At 40.3% G+C, this 19346-nt stretch overlaps 1 protein-coding gene across 1 annotated transcript in view; it reads right to left on the bottom strand.

The window, feature by feature from the left end:
* The window catches only part of MARCHF5 (membrane associated ring-CH-type finger 5), a 44696-nt gene extending 26537 nt beyond the window's left edge, over window positions 1-18159 (bottom strand). Inside the window, 2 exon segments of the mRNA XM_087824448.1 lie at window positions 3377-3579; window positions 17757-18159. Coding sequence (XP_087680574.1) covers window positions 3377-3579; window positions 17757-17791 — 238 coding nt within the window. The 5' untranslated portion in view covers window positions 17792-18159.
* Window positions 18160-19346: the final 1187 nt, after the last annotated feature.

Raw genomic sequence — 19346 nt, 5'->3', positions numbered from 1 at the left:
AACAGACATTTGGGAAATTTACAAATATGTGAAAATCAAGCAACACACTCCTAAATAATCAACAGGTCAAAAAAGATTTAAGCAGTCCTTAGAAATTCAGAACTGTAAATGACTACATTAAAAAAGAAGGGCCCTGGCCAGTTTTGCTCAATGGTTAGAGCATAGGCCCACGGACATTAAGGGTCTCAGTTTGATTCCGGTCAAGGGCACATACCTCGGTTGCAGGCTCAATCCTCGGCCCTAGTTGGGGCACGTGCAGGAGGCAGCCAATCGATGTGTCTCTCTTACATTGATATTTCTCTCCCTCCCCCACCTTCCACTCTCTTTGAAAAAAGATCAAGAAAATGAGAGAAGCTACAGACTGAGAGAAAATAATTGCAGAAGACATACCTAAAAAAGACTTATACAAAATACACAAAGAATACTTAAACCTCAACAAGAAAATAATCTGATTTTAAAATTAATCAAAAGACTTAACAGACACCTCTCCAAAGAAGACAGAAGACAAATACCACTAAACATGTAAAACCCAAAACACTGACACCACCAAATGCTGACAAAAATATATAAAGCAACAGGAATCATTTGCTGATGGGAATGCAAAATATATAGCCACTTTGAAAAACAGCTTGGCAGTTTCTTACAAAACTAAACATACTCTTACCATATGATCCAGCAATCATGCTCCTTGGTATTTACCTAAATAAGTTGAAAACTATGTCCACACAAAAACCTGCACATAGATGTTTACTGCAGCTTTATTTGCAACTGTCAAAATTTGTAAGCAACCAAGCTGTCCTTCAGTAGGTAAATAGATAAACTGTGGTACATCAAGATAATAGAATATTTTCAATGTTAAAAAGAAATGAACCATCAAGACATGGAGAAACTTTAAATATGTATTACTTATGGAAAGAAGCCAATCTGAAAGGCTATATATACTGTATGAGTCCAACTATATGACATTCTGAAAAAGGTAAAAAATATGAAGACAGTGAAAACACTATGTATTATACTTTAAAAGTAGATACATAACATTACACATGTGTCCAAACCCATAGAATGTAAACCAAGAATGAACCCTAATATAAACCATGGACTTTGGGTAATAATGATATATCAATATAGGTTTATCAGCTGTAACAAATATAGCACTCTGGTGATGGAGGAGACTATGCATGTGAGGAGGAAGCAGGGAGTATATGAGTTCTCTCTGTATCTTCCTCTCAATTACTGTGAACCTAAAATTGCTCTAAAATTAAAATCTATTAAAAAAATTAAATAATCTAAACTTCCAACTTTAAAAAAACTAGAAAAAGAAAAGCAAACTAAACCCAAACCAAGCAGAAGGAAGGAAATAATAAAGACTAGAGTGGAAATAAATAAAATAGAAAATAATAAAAAGAGAAACATCAATGAAACCAAAGTTGAGTCTTTGAAAAGACCAACAAAACTGATAAAACTAACTAGATTGACCAAGAAAAACGAGAAGATTCAAATTCCTAAAACCACGAATCGAAGAGGGGACATTAATACAGTACCAACCTTACAGGAATAAAAAGGATTATAAAAGAATACTATGAACAATTATATTCCAACAGATCAGATAATCTAAATGAAATGGACAAATTCTTAGAAAGACACAAACTACCAAAACTGACTCAAGAAGACATAGAAAATCTAAATAGACCTATAAATAAAAAGATTAAACTAGTAATAAAAAACTTCCTATAAAGAATGCCCTGGATCAGACAGCTTCACTGTCGCCAAACATGTAAAGAATTAACACCAATCCTTCACAAACTCTTCACAAAAAATTTAAGAGATCACTTCCCAACTTGTTCTGAGGCCAGTATTACTCCAATACCAAAACAGTTAAAGATATCTAATTTAGTAGAAATAAGAGAAAGAAACATTTAAATACGAAATCTTAACTTTGACTTTAGTGAGCCAGATATCAATGTAGTTAAAGATTGCAGCAGTAATGGTTTCCCCATTAAATTATTTAAAATACTGCTTTGAGCCCGGCTGGACATGGCTCAGAGGTTGAGCATTGACCTAGGATTCAGGAGATCGAGGTTTGATTCCCGGTCAGGGCACATGCCCGGGGTTGTGGACTCGATCCCTGGCCAGGGGCATGCAGGAGGCAGCCAATCAATGACAACTCTCTCATCATTGATGTTTCTCTCTCTCTCTCTCCCTTCCTCTCTCTGAAATCAATAAAGATATATTTAAAAAAGGAATAAATAAATAAAATACTGCTTTGATATTATGATAAAAAATTTTGGATCACTCTTTTGTGTTTACTTTCTCTAAAATCAGTAGTGTGCATGAAGACCCACCTAAATGTTTGAGAAACACTACTTTCTCTACTATGCTACTTTCCTTTCATATAGGAACCTAGCCTTTCTTCATATGCATTAAGCTAGAGAAATACAGACAACCATGGTAATTTTGTTTGCCATTATTAATCTTCTCACATTACAAAAGCACTTCATTACCTACATTTATGTTGCCTCATTTAAAAACATGGGCCTTACTTCAATAAGTATGGCACCTAGAAAAAGCAGCATATCTAATAATTATTTCCAATTTCTCCTTGAACCTACTCGCCCCAAAAGTCATTCCTTCCTTCTCAGAACCCAAATTGTCTTCACATACCTCTTGATTACAGCCAAGAATATTAAAGATGTTTACAACTGGCTTGGCATAAACATCAAACAAAGAGAAAGACACCAGTTCATAAACACATGGCCTGTAATGGAACATGCTAAGTAAGTATCAGTGTTAGTTACGGCTTCCTTTCAAGTCTGCTATACTTTTTTTTCAATGCTAGAAAGACCTTTGGTTGTTCCTGGCTCACCAATTCGCAGAAAAAGGAAAGCAGTTTGCTTGCAAGATAACCACATAAATTGGATTCCAAAGATGAGTTTAACGTTGTTAAATCTTTTACTAAATCTTTAATTTCCCTACTTTTATTCCTTAATATTGAATTAAGGATAAGTATTAGAAGGAACACACTATTGTTTTCTTTTTCCTACAGCAATGGTCTCCAGAGAATGAGGCTCTTTAGTCAGCTTTTTATTATAGCTTTGTTATTTGATTTTATACACAAGGTTAGAGGTTCAAGTTCTCTATCCACGCAACCAAATGAAAACATTTAATGCACAGACAAATGATGGATCTGGGGATATATTAATGATAAGGTAAACTGTTAGCAAAACAAATAAATGCCTGATATTTAGAGGAAACAACAGAAAGGGAGTAAGAAATTCACGAAAAAGCAGAGATGGCTCACTTTAAAATAAACCTGAGATTACAGAGTTATGGATAATAACATCACATATATCTTTGTTGCTTTTAAGGATCTTCTTACCCAACTTTGGAAAAACTATTAAGTATTCAGCATTGCACTGAGGACATGCCACTCTGGCTGTACTGTTTCCTCTTTGTTTTTCATCCACCCAGCGCTGCAGACAAGCCTGGTGCACCCATTTTGTAGATCCTCTGCACCTGCATGGTCTCACCCATTCAGCAGTTCTATCATCTTCATCAGTGGCAAAGCATACCCAGCAACTTCTGTAAATTAAGAGAGAAAGTAATGACATTATTTTTAAGACCCCATCCTTCTCTCCACTGCAGCTCTCATTTAATGGAATGAGCCTACTATAGTATATTACAGAACCTCTATTCTACACTAAAAGACTAAGGAGACAAAACCAATACACTTCCAGTAGAATAGTTCTTCTTGTTTTTCTTTGTAGTCATCTGCAAAATCTTTTTTTTCTGAATTTTGTTTTTATGTAATTTCCTCCATCTTTCTAGTAATTTACTTTTTATAATGAACCAGAGGGAAGCAATGCCTCAGGCTGCTTTTGTTTTTTAAGACTTAATAATTCTTTGAGGAGTGGTAAGCAAAGAAATATGTGAAATTCAGTGTTTCTCCCATTTTAACACTAACCTTTTAACCTCTTGAACTTGGAAAACTAAAGTATTGCACAAGTGATTTCACACATGGTCTCATTCAATTTTCAACTGAGGGAAAACCCCCGCCCATTTCTCTTTCTGGTAAAGCATAACTATAAGAAAAGAGAAAGATTATTAAATTAAAAAAAAAAAAAAAGCAAAAGGGAAGAAGAGATGAAGACATCAGGATAAATTGTTTTAGGATAATGACAATGATCAATTTGGGCCTATATGATTCCATTATAGGTATGACCGGTTTTCCTTTTTTTTTTCCTTTTAAAATCTTCACTTGAGGATATTTTTTCCATTGCTTTTCAGAGAAGAAGGAAGGGAGGGAGGGAGGAGGCGAGAGAGAAACAGAAACATTGATTGGTTGCCTCCTGCACAAGCCCCAAGGGGGGGGCAGTACTGAGCCTGTTACCAAGGTTTGTGCCCTTGGCCAGAATCGAGCCCGGGACCCTTCAGTCCAAGAGCCGATGCTCTAACCACTGAGCTCCTTTTTTGGGGAGTTAATATTTATTACATTTGAAGTCTCAAAGTCTTAAGTCTGGGATGCTTCTTATATTAAGAAAAAATTCTACTGAGATGGTTAAATTTAAAGCATTTTTCCATTTTACTTTTATAGGTACTTCAGGAGGTCTAATTTGTTCTTGTGGAATTAGGTTGCAATTCCTTATTTTTCTCCCAATAAACACACAAGTTTTTACACCAAGTTCCATTAGGGAAAATACAATTTAACTCAGTGACTCCATTCACACCCTCCACCCCTCCCTCCACCAATAGAGTATGAATGTACAATTGGAAACAACCGCTAATTAAAGCTTCTTACCTACTGTGCATTTTTCACTTAATTAGGTAAGTGACTTCTGTCAGAATAATTAGCTTAACTATGCTCAACAGGAAAGATTATATAGTCAGGTACTATAGATGGGTGAGGTCTCCAGTTACTGTAGAACATGAATTTTAATTGTGTGCTCCAGTTAAAACGGGGGGAAAAAAGGAACTGAATTCATATAACATATATCCAAAATTATGATTTTTTACTCAGTTTTCAAATTCAGTCAAGTTTCATACGAACTAGGTAATGGGAGGTAGGCAGCACTGTTTAGCATGCTGGCTCTCTAACCCACCTCAGCCAAACTGTCTGGACCCTCACACTATCTTATTATGGTATCCCCAAAATGCCGCCACCTTTTTCTTTTTAAAAATTGTATTGTGGTAAAATATACATAACAAAATGTATTACTTTAACCATTTTGAACAATATGATTAAGTAGAATTAAGTACACTGACATTGTGCAACTATCACCACTATCCATGGTTTGAGTTTTAACCTACAATTTTTGCATAAAATTTCAACTGACAAGTATAAATAGGCCAGTTAATTAAGGTGTTATTATATATTTCCCCCACAACTGAGGTGATTTTGTAAATATATTTGTATACATCTGGGAAACGAGATATATCATTTTGGTAACAAAATATAGGAAGACTATGTAGAAAGCAGGAAAAAGTGTGAGACTAAATGAGGGTGTGAGGCTACTGCTGCCAGGAGAGCCACCATGTAGAGCCTAAAGAACCCAGAGGAAACTGAAAGATGGAAACTAATCGCTTTGTTTGAGACACGAATCAAGCTGTGCTTAAAACTAAATATACTTCTGCACTGCTCACATACATAAACCCACAGTTTGTTTGTTTTTAGATTAACCAGTTTGGGGCAGATTTCCCATCATGTTTAACCCAAACAATTTTGATAGAGTGTGAGAAACTGGATATAAGAGATGGCCCTAGAATAATCATATAAATAGACCTTATATTTTAATGTTTTAAAGCTCATATTACTATGTCAGATTTTTAATATTTTAATAGCTGTATTTCAACATACTTGGTTTCATTTCTGATCCTATATATTTTGTTTTATTCTTTCAAAACATTCGGGCCCGGCCGGGCGTGGCTTAGCATCAACCTAGGATCCAGATCGCAGTTCCATTCCTGGTCAGGGCACTTGCCTGGGTTGCGGGCTCGATCCCCAGTTGGGGGCGTGCAGGAGGCAGCTGATCAATGACTCTCTCATCATTGATGTTTCTATCTCTCTCTCCCCCCCTTCCTCTCTCTGAAATCAATAAAGATATATAAAGAAAATAAAAACAAAAAAACAAAACATTCTGAGAAGGATTCCACAGGTTTAACCAGGCTGCCAATGGTGTCCTTAGCATAACAAAAGATTCTGTTAAGATTCTCTATTAAATTATAAAGGATTAAACAAGTGATCACGAATGTGCTTAAGAATTGCCTGGCACATATATAACCACCAAACACGCACTAGCATTGATAAAGATAAAAAGGTGGTGTCAACTTTACATGTACGCCTAGATTTTATGAATGTACTTCCTCACCTAAATTAACACATATAGCATATTCTGCTTGGCACCCTGGTATTCAGTAGAGAAGTCCTGGTTTCCTACCTCCCCAGCTCCCCATTTTTTCAACAGGCCACCACTGCTTAAGATATTCATTCAAACCCTCTCAATTCATTTTCTTCCATCTTCCCTGTCCTTCCACTAGCTTTCCTAAATGACTCCTTCTTGCTGATGTACACGCTATTTACACATCTTCCTACCAGCCAAGTTGGGGCACATTAGTTTACAATGTAAAGGGAGATCTGGAAATTACTATGGTTGGCTCAGTGATCAAAGAACAAAATACTATTATATTGTGAAGACAGGAGAACAGAACTAAACTAGACAAATCTAAAGAATATTACTTATTCCTTAAAATAAATATGCCGTATTACTGGTATTGGTCACATCACTAAACTGCATGTATAACAAGCTACTCTATATAAGATCAGTCACTTGATTCTACATGATTTAAATATAACCTTTTTCCAGTTAAATATCTTTCCTAATAGTAAAATTTATAAACAGTTCAAAGAATTGCTAGTCTGCCTTAAATCTAAGATTACCCAAGATCTCCTAAATCAGTTTGAGTACCTATAAGTACATTCATTATCTGATGCCACAAAGAACCAATATACGCATACATTAAAAACCACCACATAAAACATTAAGTACCAAGAAAAAATGTTAGAGACTATATTTTATTTTTAAAAATTTTTTTAAGCCCGGTCGGGCGTGGCTCAGCGGTTCAGCGTTGACCTGGGATCCAGGCGATCAGGGTTCGATTCCCGGTCAGGGCACATGCCCAGTTGTGGGCTTGATCAATGACTCTCTCATCATTGATGTTTCTGTCTCTCTCTCTCCCTCTCCTTTCCTCACTCTGAAATCAATAAAGATATATATTTTAAAAAATATATATCTTTATTGTTGAAAGTATTACAGATGTCCCCTTTCCCCCCATTGATCCCTTCCACCCCGCACCCACCCCACTCCCAGGCCTTCCCCACAACGTCTGTGTCCATGGGTTATGCTTACAGACATATAAATCCTTTGATTAATCTCTCCCCACCCATTCCCCCACCCCCACCTTCCCCCTGAGATCCCTCAGTCTGTTCCATGCTTCTATGTCTCTGGATCTATTCTGCTCATCAGTTTATTTTATTACATTCCACATATGAGTGAATCATGTGGTACTTGTCTTTCTCTGATTGGCTTATTTCACCAAGCACAGTACTCTACAGTTCCCTCCATGCTATCCCAAAGGATAAGTGATCCTTCTTTTTTACAGCTGCATAGTATTCTATGCTGTAAGTGTACCACTGCTTTTTTATGCATTCATCTACTGATGTGCACTTGAGAACAATGTACATTCTGCAGCTTTGGGGTGGAATGTTCTGTAAATGTCAATTAAATCCATCTAATCTAATGTGTCATTTAGGGTCACTGTTTCCTTGTTGAATTTTTGTCTGGAAGACCTATCCAGTGAAATCAGTGGGGTGTTGAAAACCCCTAGTATGAATGTCTTGTTGTCAATCTCTCCCTTAAAGTCCTCTAGACTTTTTTTTTTTTTAAATTTAGGTCCTCCTATATTGGGTGCATATATGTTTAGCAGGTTTATATCCTCTTGTCGTATCAATCCCTTTGGTATTATGTAGTGACTTTTCTTGTCTCTAGTTATGGTCTTCATTTTGAAGTCTATTTTGTCCAATATGAGTATTGCTACCTCAGCTTTTTTTTTTCATTTTCATGGAAATTTTTTTTTCCATCCCTTCACCCTCACCCTGTGTGTCTTTTGTTTTGAGGTGGGTCTCTTGTAGAAAGCATATATTTAGGTCATGTTTTCTTATCCATTCAGCCACCTTATGTCTCTTTATTGGAGCATTTAATCCATTTACATTTAAGGTTATTATTGATACAGATACTTATCTATTGCCATGTTACTTTATGCCTATGTTTCTCTTTCTATTTCTACTTCTAATTACAGCAGTTTCTTTAACATTTCCTGCAATGCTGCTTTGGTGGTGATAAACTCCTTTAGCTTTTTTTTTTTGTCTGGGAAGCTCTTTATTTCACCATCTATCGTGAATGTAAATCTTGCTGGATAGAGTAGTTCTTGGTTTCAGATCCATGTTTTGTATTACCCTGAATACTTCATGCCATTCCCTTCTGGCCTGTAGAGTTTCTGATGAGAAGTCATCTGACAGCCTTATGGGATCTCCTTTGTAGGTAACAGATTGCTTTTCTCTTGCTGCCTTTAATATTCTTTCTTTGTCTTGAATTCTGTGTCTGGACATGGGTCTCTTTGGATTCTTCTTGCTTGGGACTGTGTGTGCTTCCTGAACTTGTGTGACTTTCTTAGGGAAGTTTTCTGCCACTATTTCTTCAAACAGGTTCTCTAACCCTTGCTTACTTTCAACTTCTTCTGGCACTCCTATAATGCGAATATTGTTACGTTTCACGTTGTCCCACAGCTCCTTTAAAATGTCCTCCTGTTTTTAATTTTATTTTATTTTTTTTTGGATCTCTTTTTTTCTACCCTGTCTTCTAATTCACTGATCTGATCCTCTGCTTCCTCTAATCTGCTGTTTATTCCTTCCAATGTTTCCGTATCTTTTTTCATGCTGTTGAGCATCCTTACAATCAGTATCCTGAACTCTGTATCTGACAGCTTATCTCCATTTTATTTAGCTCTTTTTCTGGAGATTTCTCTTGTTCTTTCATTTGGGGCTTGTTTTTTTGTTTCCTCATTTTGGCTCACTGGGTTTGTTTCTATGTATTAGGTAGACCTGCTAGGACTCTCAGTCTTTTTGGAGGGTCTCCGGTGCAGGCCAATGTCAGATGCAGTTTGTGACTGGCCCTGAGTACCCTATTTGAAGCTATCAATAACCCTCGACTTGAGGTCTCTTCTGCTGGGTCTAGGGGTTGGACAAGACCAAGATGCAGGATAAAGTCTGTTTTTCCAAGGCCTGGGTCGAGAAGCAGATCAGGTAAAGACTCAAAGCACTCTGAGGTCTGCCTCTGCCTTCAGGCTGATTAATCAGATTCTCTCAATGAGCCTCAGGCTGTAAAAACTCCACAGGGTGGGGCAGCTGATTGTTATCAGTCTCTTAATGAGCCTCAGGCTGTAGACACTCCTCTGGGTAGGGCAAGAGGTTTTCCAGCAGGATGGGACAATTGCTTCCTCCTCAGGCAAAAGCTGCTTGGAAGGCAGATATCTGCCTCTGCAGTATGGGGGTATGTCTTGGCACAGGAACCCAGAGGGGTGCCCTCTGAGCTCCATCTCCAGAGCCCACAACCCTAGATTCTCCTCACACAGCTCCAGTCCACTCTGCCCTCCCTCTGCTGTAGCCCAAGGTGAGTGGCTGCACACGAAACTCTGTGTGTTGGCTCTTTAAGAGGGTGCCTACATTTCCAGCCGTCTCTCCCTGACAGAAACCCGGCTGCTTTTCACAGCCAGATTTTATGTGAGCACCTTTCTCAGTTCTGGTGCTCTTGTCTGGGAAGCCCAGCCTGGGGTTTAGGCCCCAGAGTCTTCAGTGGGAATCCCCCACAGCTGAGATAATCCTTCTGGACCTTCAGATGCTGCCTGTGGGAGCCCAGCCAGCCCTCTTGTGCCTCCGCACTTCCTACCAGTCTCTATGCGATTTCCACTTTTCCTCCTTGGTTATGAGGATGCCCTCCAGCTCATACTCAGTTGCAGTTGATTATTCAGGGTGGTTTTTCTCTATTTTAGTTGTAATTCCACTTTGGTGCCGGGAGAGTATCAGTGTAGCTTCTACTCAGTCCACTACCATCTTTAATCCTAGAGACTATCTTTAATATAGAAATGTGATGATGACAGTAAGAAACAGTATGAAATCGCTGAGGTTTCATCAAAAGGAATTACAGATGAGAATTGAAGTTGGATTGGGGAATAAAGAATAAGGGTAACTGAAGTAAGAAATGCAGCATAAACAAGTTTAGAGATGGAAATGAACATATGGTCATGGACAATGAGACCAAACTGGTTGAAGTAGAGAGGTTTTAAGACATAGATATAACAAGATAACCTCACTTCAAAGGGTTCATTTGTGTCATCCACTCTTTATATGATTAATGAAGTTAATTATTTAAAAAGTATGTGGGGGGGGAAGGGGGGGAAACGTATCGATAAAATAGTTTCTCACTGGAACATAAATTAAGCAAGATAGGGAACCTAATAAAACAGATGGCAGTAAAGCCTATCTTTGCAGACCCAAATGACAGGTGTTTACCTTGGATTAGAAAAATCTGAGAAATCAGACTCCTGCCCTAGAAATCACTGATGAAAACTGGAGTGTAACAGAACTGAAAAATTCAAAGATATAGGAAAGAGAGCAATGTAACAAGCTTTAAATTGCTGATGTTGTATTATATATGGTTCCTTAATGTATATGCACGGCTGTCTTACGGAAGAGAACAAGCACTCTTTAATTCAGAATAAGCTTAGAGATCCATACTCTGGTTAATGCAAGGAAGGCCCCATTCGACAATGGAAAAAACTGCAGACTGCTTGCTTTGTGTCAGGATTAAAAGCAACATATTCCACCCAGCTGGTGTGGCTCAGTGGTTGAGCATCATCCCATGCACCAGGTCACCGGTTTGAGTCCTGGTTGGGGCACATGCCCAGGTTCTGGGCTCGATCCCCAGCAGGGGGCATGCATGAGGCAGCTGATAGCTCGCTGTTGATGTTTCTCTTTTATCAATGTTTCTATCTCCTTTCCTCTCCCTCCTCTTCCTCTAAAAATCAATAGAAATCGATAAAAAATATATGTGTTTAAAAAAGCATCATATCCCATGTATTCTGGAGTAGAAACTATACCAACAAGACTAAAAATCTCTATGTCTGTCACTCAAGTGGGATGGAATTTAAAGTATCTGGACCCATCAAAGAGATATAACCACAATCATGACACGTTACCAAAGGGCAAAGCTGAAGAGAAATACATCACAATGAAAGCAGTCACTTACTGAGCATATATTCATGCCCATGCCCTTTGTCTCTGATCTTCATAAACTTAGCAAGCATAATTATTTCCATCTTAAATAAGGAAACAAAAGCCGAGAAAGGTAATCTGCCCAAGGCTTCAGTTAAGCAGAGGGGCACTAATGCAACCTAGGCCCTGACTCACTGGGTGTTTTTAAATGCACCATGCTGCCATATGTTTAGTGTACTCTGATAAAAATTTCCATTTCTCATTTCTTAGGAAACTATAGCCAGTACAAGAAATGCTGTATTTCATTTTTGCTAGGGTACTTTTAAGCAGTTATAAGAAACTTTCACCAGAGATCTAAATCCCTTCTAATGTACTCCAATAGGCCATATAAATATTATCATCTCTCATCATCTTATAAATTATGGCATGTAAAGAGTTGGGAGGCATGTATGGCAAATAAAGAATTGCTACATGAGTCTGGATAAGAAGTAAAAAATATTTCTGGCTAAAATGGCCAGAAAAGTTTTATAAATGAGGCAGAATCTAAACTGGGTCTTGAAGAATAGATAGAACTTTGAAAGACAAAGTGCTGAAAAGAAAAACTTGTGTTCTTAGGACAATGAACAAATCATTTTGGCTTGGGCAAAAGACATGTACTTATGTACTCATTTTTTTCTTATGTACTCATTCTTAAAGAGAAGCAACACTTCAAAAAGGTAGCTGGTGCCCAGCCGGGCGTGGCTCAGCAGCTGAGCATCAACCTAGGATCCAGGAGATCAGGGTTCGATTCCCGGTCAGGCACATGCCCGGGTTGCGGGCTGCAGCCAATCAATGACTCTCTCATCACTGATGTTTCTATCTCTCTCTCTCTCCCTCTCCGAAATCAAAAAAGATATATTTAAAAAAAAAAAAAAAAGGTAGCTGGTGCCAGCCATATACGCAGTGTCTTAAACATAATAGCAAACACAATAAATGTGATTACAGAGGGTTCTGAAGGCCAGGATCGAGAATTTGAACTTCAGCTTAATAAGCAACAAGAAAACAGACAGTTCTGAGCAAATGAGACGATGGTTCAAACGGTGTCTGTAAGATTATTCTGAGAAAGATATGGCCTAAATAATGAGAAAAAGACATTGTGATTCAACAATGTTTCCAATGTACTAGGTCCTTGTGGAAAAATGGGACAGGGAATAATTTGTTTTCGATGAACTTCCACTTGAATGTGCATGGTGGTGGTGGTGGTGGTGGTGGTGGTGGTAAAGGGTGAGTGTACAAGGGTCTGAGACACAGAGTAGGTGCACTCAAAAATTTATAATACAATGTGATATACTAGAATGAATGCATAAAAGGTTGTGTGGAAACACAGGAAGGAGTAACTCACTCTGCCTGAAGGAGTTGTGCAATGGTTCATGATGACATATGAGCTTAATTATAAAGATGGGTAAGAGTTAGCCAGGTGTTAAAAGGGAAGAAGTAATCTAAAGCAAAAATAAGGAGATAAAAGAGCAGAATATATTCAAAGGACAATGAGGTGTAATGCAGAAGAGGAGGTTGGGGCTGGATTATTAGTAGATCTAAACCCCTTCACTGGAGTCCTGAAAGTTTAGATTTTATCCTACAGTGAATGTAAAGACTGGCAATTTTTAAAGTATGGAAATTACATGATTATAACTGTGCCGTGGCTTATTCTGGTACCACTCTGTAAGTCAAAGTAGAAGAGAAAAACTAGAGTCAGAGAAAGTAGAATCCATAATATTTGATAAGCAAGTGGATTTGAAGGGAAAGATGCAAAAAAGAAAAAAGACTTAGGTTTCATGGCTGGTGGACTAGAAGAATGGTCTTATCAAAGACCAAACATTGGGAAGTCAAGATAAGTAAAAAGGCAGGGAAATATCAGTAGATTAGATAGGTTAAAGTGCTAGTAATACCAAGTATACACAAGTGGAAACGTCTACAAAGCAGCTAGAAATGAGACACTAAAATGTTGAGAGATCAGGAATAAACGCAGACATCTGAAAGTCACTCAAATAGAGGTGAAAATGAGATAGTAAGTGGTAGACTTTTCAAAGATAAGTGCTGAGGATTGAACCACACTTAAGTGATTGAAGGGAGTAAAAAGATGATATATAAGGAACAAAAAAGCAAAAGATAAGTAATATAGTATAACAGAACACAGTTTAAAGAAGTTAGGGGGTAGTGGATCAGTTTCATCTTCATTACATATATGTCAAGGACATGAGGATCAAGAAAAAAAGTCATTAGGTTTACTGATTAAGAAATTATTGTTGACCTTTAGTATACTTTTAGTAGAGTTAAGGACAAGAAAGGGGAATGAAAGTCAAATTATAAAGAGATAATAAAGAGAAAATAAAAACCTAAATGTCATAAACAGGAATGAATTAAAAAGAAAGAGCGGTATGTTAAGATGAATATTATATATATATATATATATATACACACACACACATATATATTCTCTTTAATTGCTGTATGACACAGGGTTCAAAACAAGATTTAAAAAGCAAGCGTAGATTTATTTAAATTTTAGAAACAAAAACAAAACTATTTATTACATATGGTATATAAGCAAACAAAGAAGACTGGAAGACTATAAACCTGTTTCTGACAGTGCAGTGGGGATGGGAGATGATGTGGGACTGGGGCTAATGATCAAAGGGGACTTTGTAAAGTTTCTACTTTTTATATACAGATGGAAGCAAATATAACTAAATGATTTAATTCCAGGTATTGCTCTATAATTGTCAAATAGGATAGAGGTGACTGAGGAAAAGACGTAAACTGACAAAGAAAGTGAGAAATTGTTTTAATGGAAACTAAGATGGTTATATAAATCAAGACAATATAGGCACACGATCCTACCAGAATATTCTCCAAAGGAATGTACATCTGTGGTTGATAACACGTTCACAGAGTGGACTCTAATTCACTTTGTACTGCAGGAGGCAGGTAAGGAGCAGATTATTCTCCTGGCTTTTCCTTCATCTGACTGTTCTGGGGACACTGGCCACACACCCTGCTTACTCACCAGGTGCAAGTCAGTGATGCAAAACAACAGCAACACATTCCTGAGTGTTTACTGTGAGACAGGGGACACCAAAGTCAAGTTTCCAGAAGCATTTCTAAGCAGGCCCAGACCTCCAACCTGAGGTCCATCCCTGCAGTTTGCTACCATATTCTTTGTATTCTCTTTACATTTAATTCTAATTTTGAGAAATATAAAACAAAGCAGATGGTGATAGAGTAACATATGACAGATGCCTCCTTCAAAAAGTGTGGCAATGAAGGAAAGAAAAACTGACCAAGGTTCAGAGAGCTTAATATAAAGGGTCTGAGTTTATAAATGTTTTTTCAGGGCAATGATTTGTAACTCCAAATCATTCACGACACTAAAAATCACCCCTTTTCACACTATCCTCAATTTAAAAGGCTCAGATAAGCTTACATAAACAGTTGCTTTTTGTTTATAAAAATGAAAGGCAAAAAAAAATGAAAAGCAAAATATCTACACACACACACACACACACTCTACCTACAAATACTGCAATTGCTAAACTAAATTTAGTTGTCACAAAAAACATGGCAATTCAACTTCAGATATAAGTTGCCATTAGTTTAAAACCCCTGAAAGACTAAGTGGTATAAAATAAACCTACCATTCATGTTACAACTAAACACCACCTTCATTTTATTTGACAGTTTATGGAACACAAACCTCATTAGAATTTAAGCTCCACAGGAGCATTTTTTGGTCATGTTCACTACCACATACCAAGGGCCTAGAATACTAAGCATATGTAGGCACTCAAAATTTATTAAGTAAATTCAAATGTTTAATTCACTATAAACACCTAACTTTTAACCTAGAGGCAAAAGAACAATATGAGGCAAAAGTTATATATATTTCCTTAGTTTTCTCAAGAATAAAACCTGCATTGAAGAAGTCAACATATGGACATGTTTAGAAACTGCCATCCGAAGACCAAGCTGGGGGGAAGCCAAAGTCATAGCAAGAATTATGGGCCCCAACAGGCTGACATTTTAATCTGTTGGGCCTGTCAGTATTCCTCAAATGAACCCCATCAAGTATCTTTGTGTTTAACTTGCATATTGGGCCAGCCCAGATTAATATAGTAACTATGAGAAATGGGGAGAAAATTGCCACACTGGTTTGTTACATTAGAATCTTAAGTAACTTCTGTGTGTCTAATATATGAATAACATTTTATTGTTTTATAAAGTGCTTATACCTGTTCTCATTTGATATAATCCTATGAGAAAGTACATTCCCATTTTATGAGGATGTATAGCCTCAGACCTTAACTCCAAAGTCTCATAGCTATTACGTGGAAAAATGAGAATTTCAAGATTTCCGTCTCTATATTAGCCCAAGCTTTTCTTACTAAACTGTACTACCTCTTATCATGAAATAATCCTTTAGGGTTTAAGGTAGTGTTTTTCAACCACATCAGAAACATCTGGAAAGCTTTTGAAAATATAAATGCTCAGGACCCATCCTCCAGAAATTTATGATCTAATTGGTCTTGAGCCATCCATCCATCCTTTAAAATGCTCCCCAGATGATTCTCATTTGGAGGCAGGTTGCTAACTACTCATTAATAACAGATAATAAAGGCCTTTGAATGCCATCTTAAGAATCTACTTTGAGGTATGTCAAAAAGGTAAAGATGAGGGTAAGCCAGTATTACATTCACCTGCTTTATAAATGCAGCCAGAATTTCCAAGTTTCTGTTGAGAATTTTAAATGCCTCACTAGCATCCCTTGGCTTTTTACTTTTATGGAAATCTCCAAAGGGCATATGAAAACCAGGTCAGCTTTTGGACACACAAACTTTTCTAAAAGTCACCCACAGAAAAGTGAAAGTAGCAGGCCCTCGGTGGAAAAAAATATTTAATTACAAAATACCCTGCACCAGAATGGTGTATCATCTGATTGGAATCGGCTGTGGTCTCCTCTGGGCATATTTTAGTAGTCCTATGCAATTTGCCATTTTCTAAATTGTAAAACAAACAAAACCTGGTAAATTATCAGACCCCCTGGACAGCTGGGGGAAAAGATTAAAAAAGTCATGCACTTGTTTATGAAACAAATATTTATTGATGACCTGCAGAGTACAATAAGGCTGTTCTAGGATCCAAAATAAATCATGACGACTAAGTTTCTGCCTTCCTGGAACTTGTGGATTACTCACTTACAGAAAAAAAAGTTGTCAATACCACTTGACCTGAATACTGACCTCATTCATGGGCAGCTGGATGAATCACTGGGTCATCCCAACCGAAAAAAGTTGGCAACATGGTTTCTACTAATTTAGATGTCTCAAAAATCTAAGCTCCAAAGGAAATGTCTCGCTCTGGGAGGAGATGCACTCTTGGGCGATTTGTGTTCTGTATGTAGCAGATCCAAACAGGGCTTACCTGGGGTATAATCTCAGCTAAGGGAGGCCTCTCACTTAACACCTTACACAACTGGACCTCTGCTCAGCACAGAGAGCAGTACTACTTGCTGAACTCGGCGGCAAGTGGTCCACCGAGAGTTCTAAGCAACCAGAACATTATGCATTAGCCTGTACCACTGGCCATGCCAGGAAGTTAAGACCCGGCTAGTGGGAAATTGCGGATTAAGGCTCTAAAAACTCTAGGTAGAACGCAAGGACTAGAATTTGAACAGCAGAGGGCGATGCATCCGATTTCACTAAAAGTTTTACGGACTGGAGCCCCCCCAGAGACGGGCAAGTGGCCCCAACATCAAGATGAAACTTCCTCGTGAACTCAGCGAACCGTAAAATACCGTAAGTGTTCCGTGTTGGGCTCACGTGGCTGTTTTCCATAACCTCTCCTTCAGTCTGACCGTTAAAGCTCCCTTGCGGATACTCTTGACCTTACAGTGTGGGGGTGGGGATGGGTTGAGGGGAAAGGAGCGATGAAGTCAGCCTATCAGGCTTTCCAAAAGACTGCTTATCCTTGGGTTTTGGAAAGAGTCTTAAAGTTAATGGTAGGAAGATCCTTCCCTTGAAAGGCAGTCTGGTTCTTCTTGCCAGTGACATCGCTGACAAACACGTTACAACACAGTTTGGGGGGAGGGGAGGAGGAGAGTAAAAAAGCAGAAAAAGAAACTAATTCTGTGGGTAAAAGCGAGTCCCTCCCATTTCAAAAACAGCGTTCCAACAATACTAGACGCCACTCCTTCACTAAGTTTCGCTTTAGGTCCACGCACCCAGGCCGCCGGCTCCGGCCTCCCCTAAGTGCCGACTCCAAACTTTCTGCCCCTCACCCGGCCCCCGGCCGTGGAACTCCTCCCCGCCCGCCCGGCTCCGCCGACGAGGAGCCTCGAGGCCGGCGCGGGCAGGGCCGGGCGACTAGCCGCGGCTCGCGCGCCCCCCAAAGCTGCCCATACCTGTCCAGCATCTGCTGTAGCGCTTGGTCCGGCATCTTCCGCGGAGCCGGAGCACTCGCCTCTCCGGTGGACGCGGTCAGGGCCGGGCAGAGGGACAATAGCACTGAGAGGCGGCGGAGTAGGCCTCAGTCCCGCGGCAGCCGCGAACCCGCCACCCAGCCTCTCGGGGCAGCTCCAGGAGCCCGGCAGCGGCGGTGCGCGGCCTGCGGGCGTCCGGAGGAGGCGGCGGGAAGCGAGGAGGAGGAGCCTGGGGCGGGGAGGCGACGATCGCGGCCCGGGTTCCTGCCCGTGGGCCCGAGGTTCCGGTCCATGGACCGCGGGCGCCGAGTTGCTGCCGGCGGAGGAGCTACCTCTGTGAGGTAAGAGTCACCGCCTCCGTGCGCACCGGGGTCACGACGCGGGGCGGCCCAGAGCAGCCTGGGAGATGTAGTCCTCGGACCGTCCCCTCCAAAGGCTGCACAGCCCGCGCGGACCACCGCCGCCGCGCCCGTCGCCGCCCGGGCGGCGCCCTCCCGTTTCCTTCCTCCCGGGGGGAAAAATGTGCCTTGGGCCGCTTTCCAGGAAGCAGCAGGATGTGCCGCTCCGCTGTCAGTAGCAACAAGGTCAGCCCTCCCAGCCCGTTTCTTTCCTCCTCAGCTCTTGCCCTCAGGTGGGACCGAGCCAGGTGAGGGGAGGGGACTCAAGGGCCGTTTCTCGGGTCTCCAGCCCCGGCCGCTGCGTCGGTCATCGTGGCAGGGGTTGGGGTGGCACAAGTGACTTCTGAAGCCCTCGGCGCTGGGGCCAGCCCTTGCCGCGTCTGAGCTCATTTGGGGGAGTTACACAACCCCCGCAAGGGGTCGGATGCTCTAGTGCTGATGTTATTCGTGTGGGGCGGGTGGGCAGCCGCTGCCCGGACCCGCCGGTTCCCACCCGAGCGAGCGTGTGCTTGGGTGTGGGTGTGGGGAGAGAAGATGATCTCTCCCTCCCTGCGAACCTCCTCAGATGTGCCCGGGCTTTCAGGGGCTGGCCGACAGCCTCCAAAGGGAACACGCTCGTGAATAAACAGCTCTTGCTTACTCAGCTGTGGGTTGTCAGGGGCGTTTGTTTCCCTCGCCGCTGCTGGGCACTGTTAACCATTTCCAGTCGCCTTGACACCTCCACGCAGGTGGATGTGTGTGCGTGTCGGGTGGGGGTGACCAAAAGGGGGAACTCGTAAGTCCCCGATTGGGTTATTACCTGACGCTCTGGGGACAGCTTTGGCGGGAGGAGAGGGCTGCTGGCTAAAACGAAGGCGTCCTTTGGACGACGTGTGGCGTTCCTGCTGCCGCGATTGGTGGACGCCTGGTAGTTTTCCCCTGATTACGCCTAATTTCTGCTGCAAGATACTGCATTTTTCTTTAAATTAAAAAGTGTGTTTTAAGCCTCCTTTTGTGTAGAATTTTACAATCGGCTTTTAATTCTGTTTTTAAAGTTTCCCTTCCTGAATATGTTTTGAACTAGAGTGTACATTGCGGGGGGGGGGGGGGGGATGTAATTTGTGACCAGAAGTTTATGAGGCCTCCAATTTCTGAAAGGTGCTTTTATCAAAGGCTTTGGGAATTTACATGACTT

The sequence above is a fragment of the Miniopterus natalensis genome, chromosome 14 (genome assembly GCF_054644295.1).
Source record: "Miniopterus natalensis isolate mMinNat1 chromosome 14, mMinNat1.hap1, whole genome shotgun sequence".
NCBI classification, from domain to species: domain Eukaryota; kingdom Metazoa; phylum Chordata; class Mammalia; order Chiroptera; family Miniopteridae; genus Miniopterus; species Miniopterus natalensis.
This window is presented reverse-complemented; position numbering and strand designations above follow the sequence as displayed.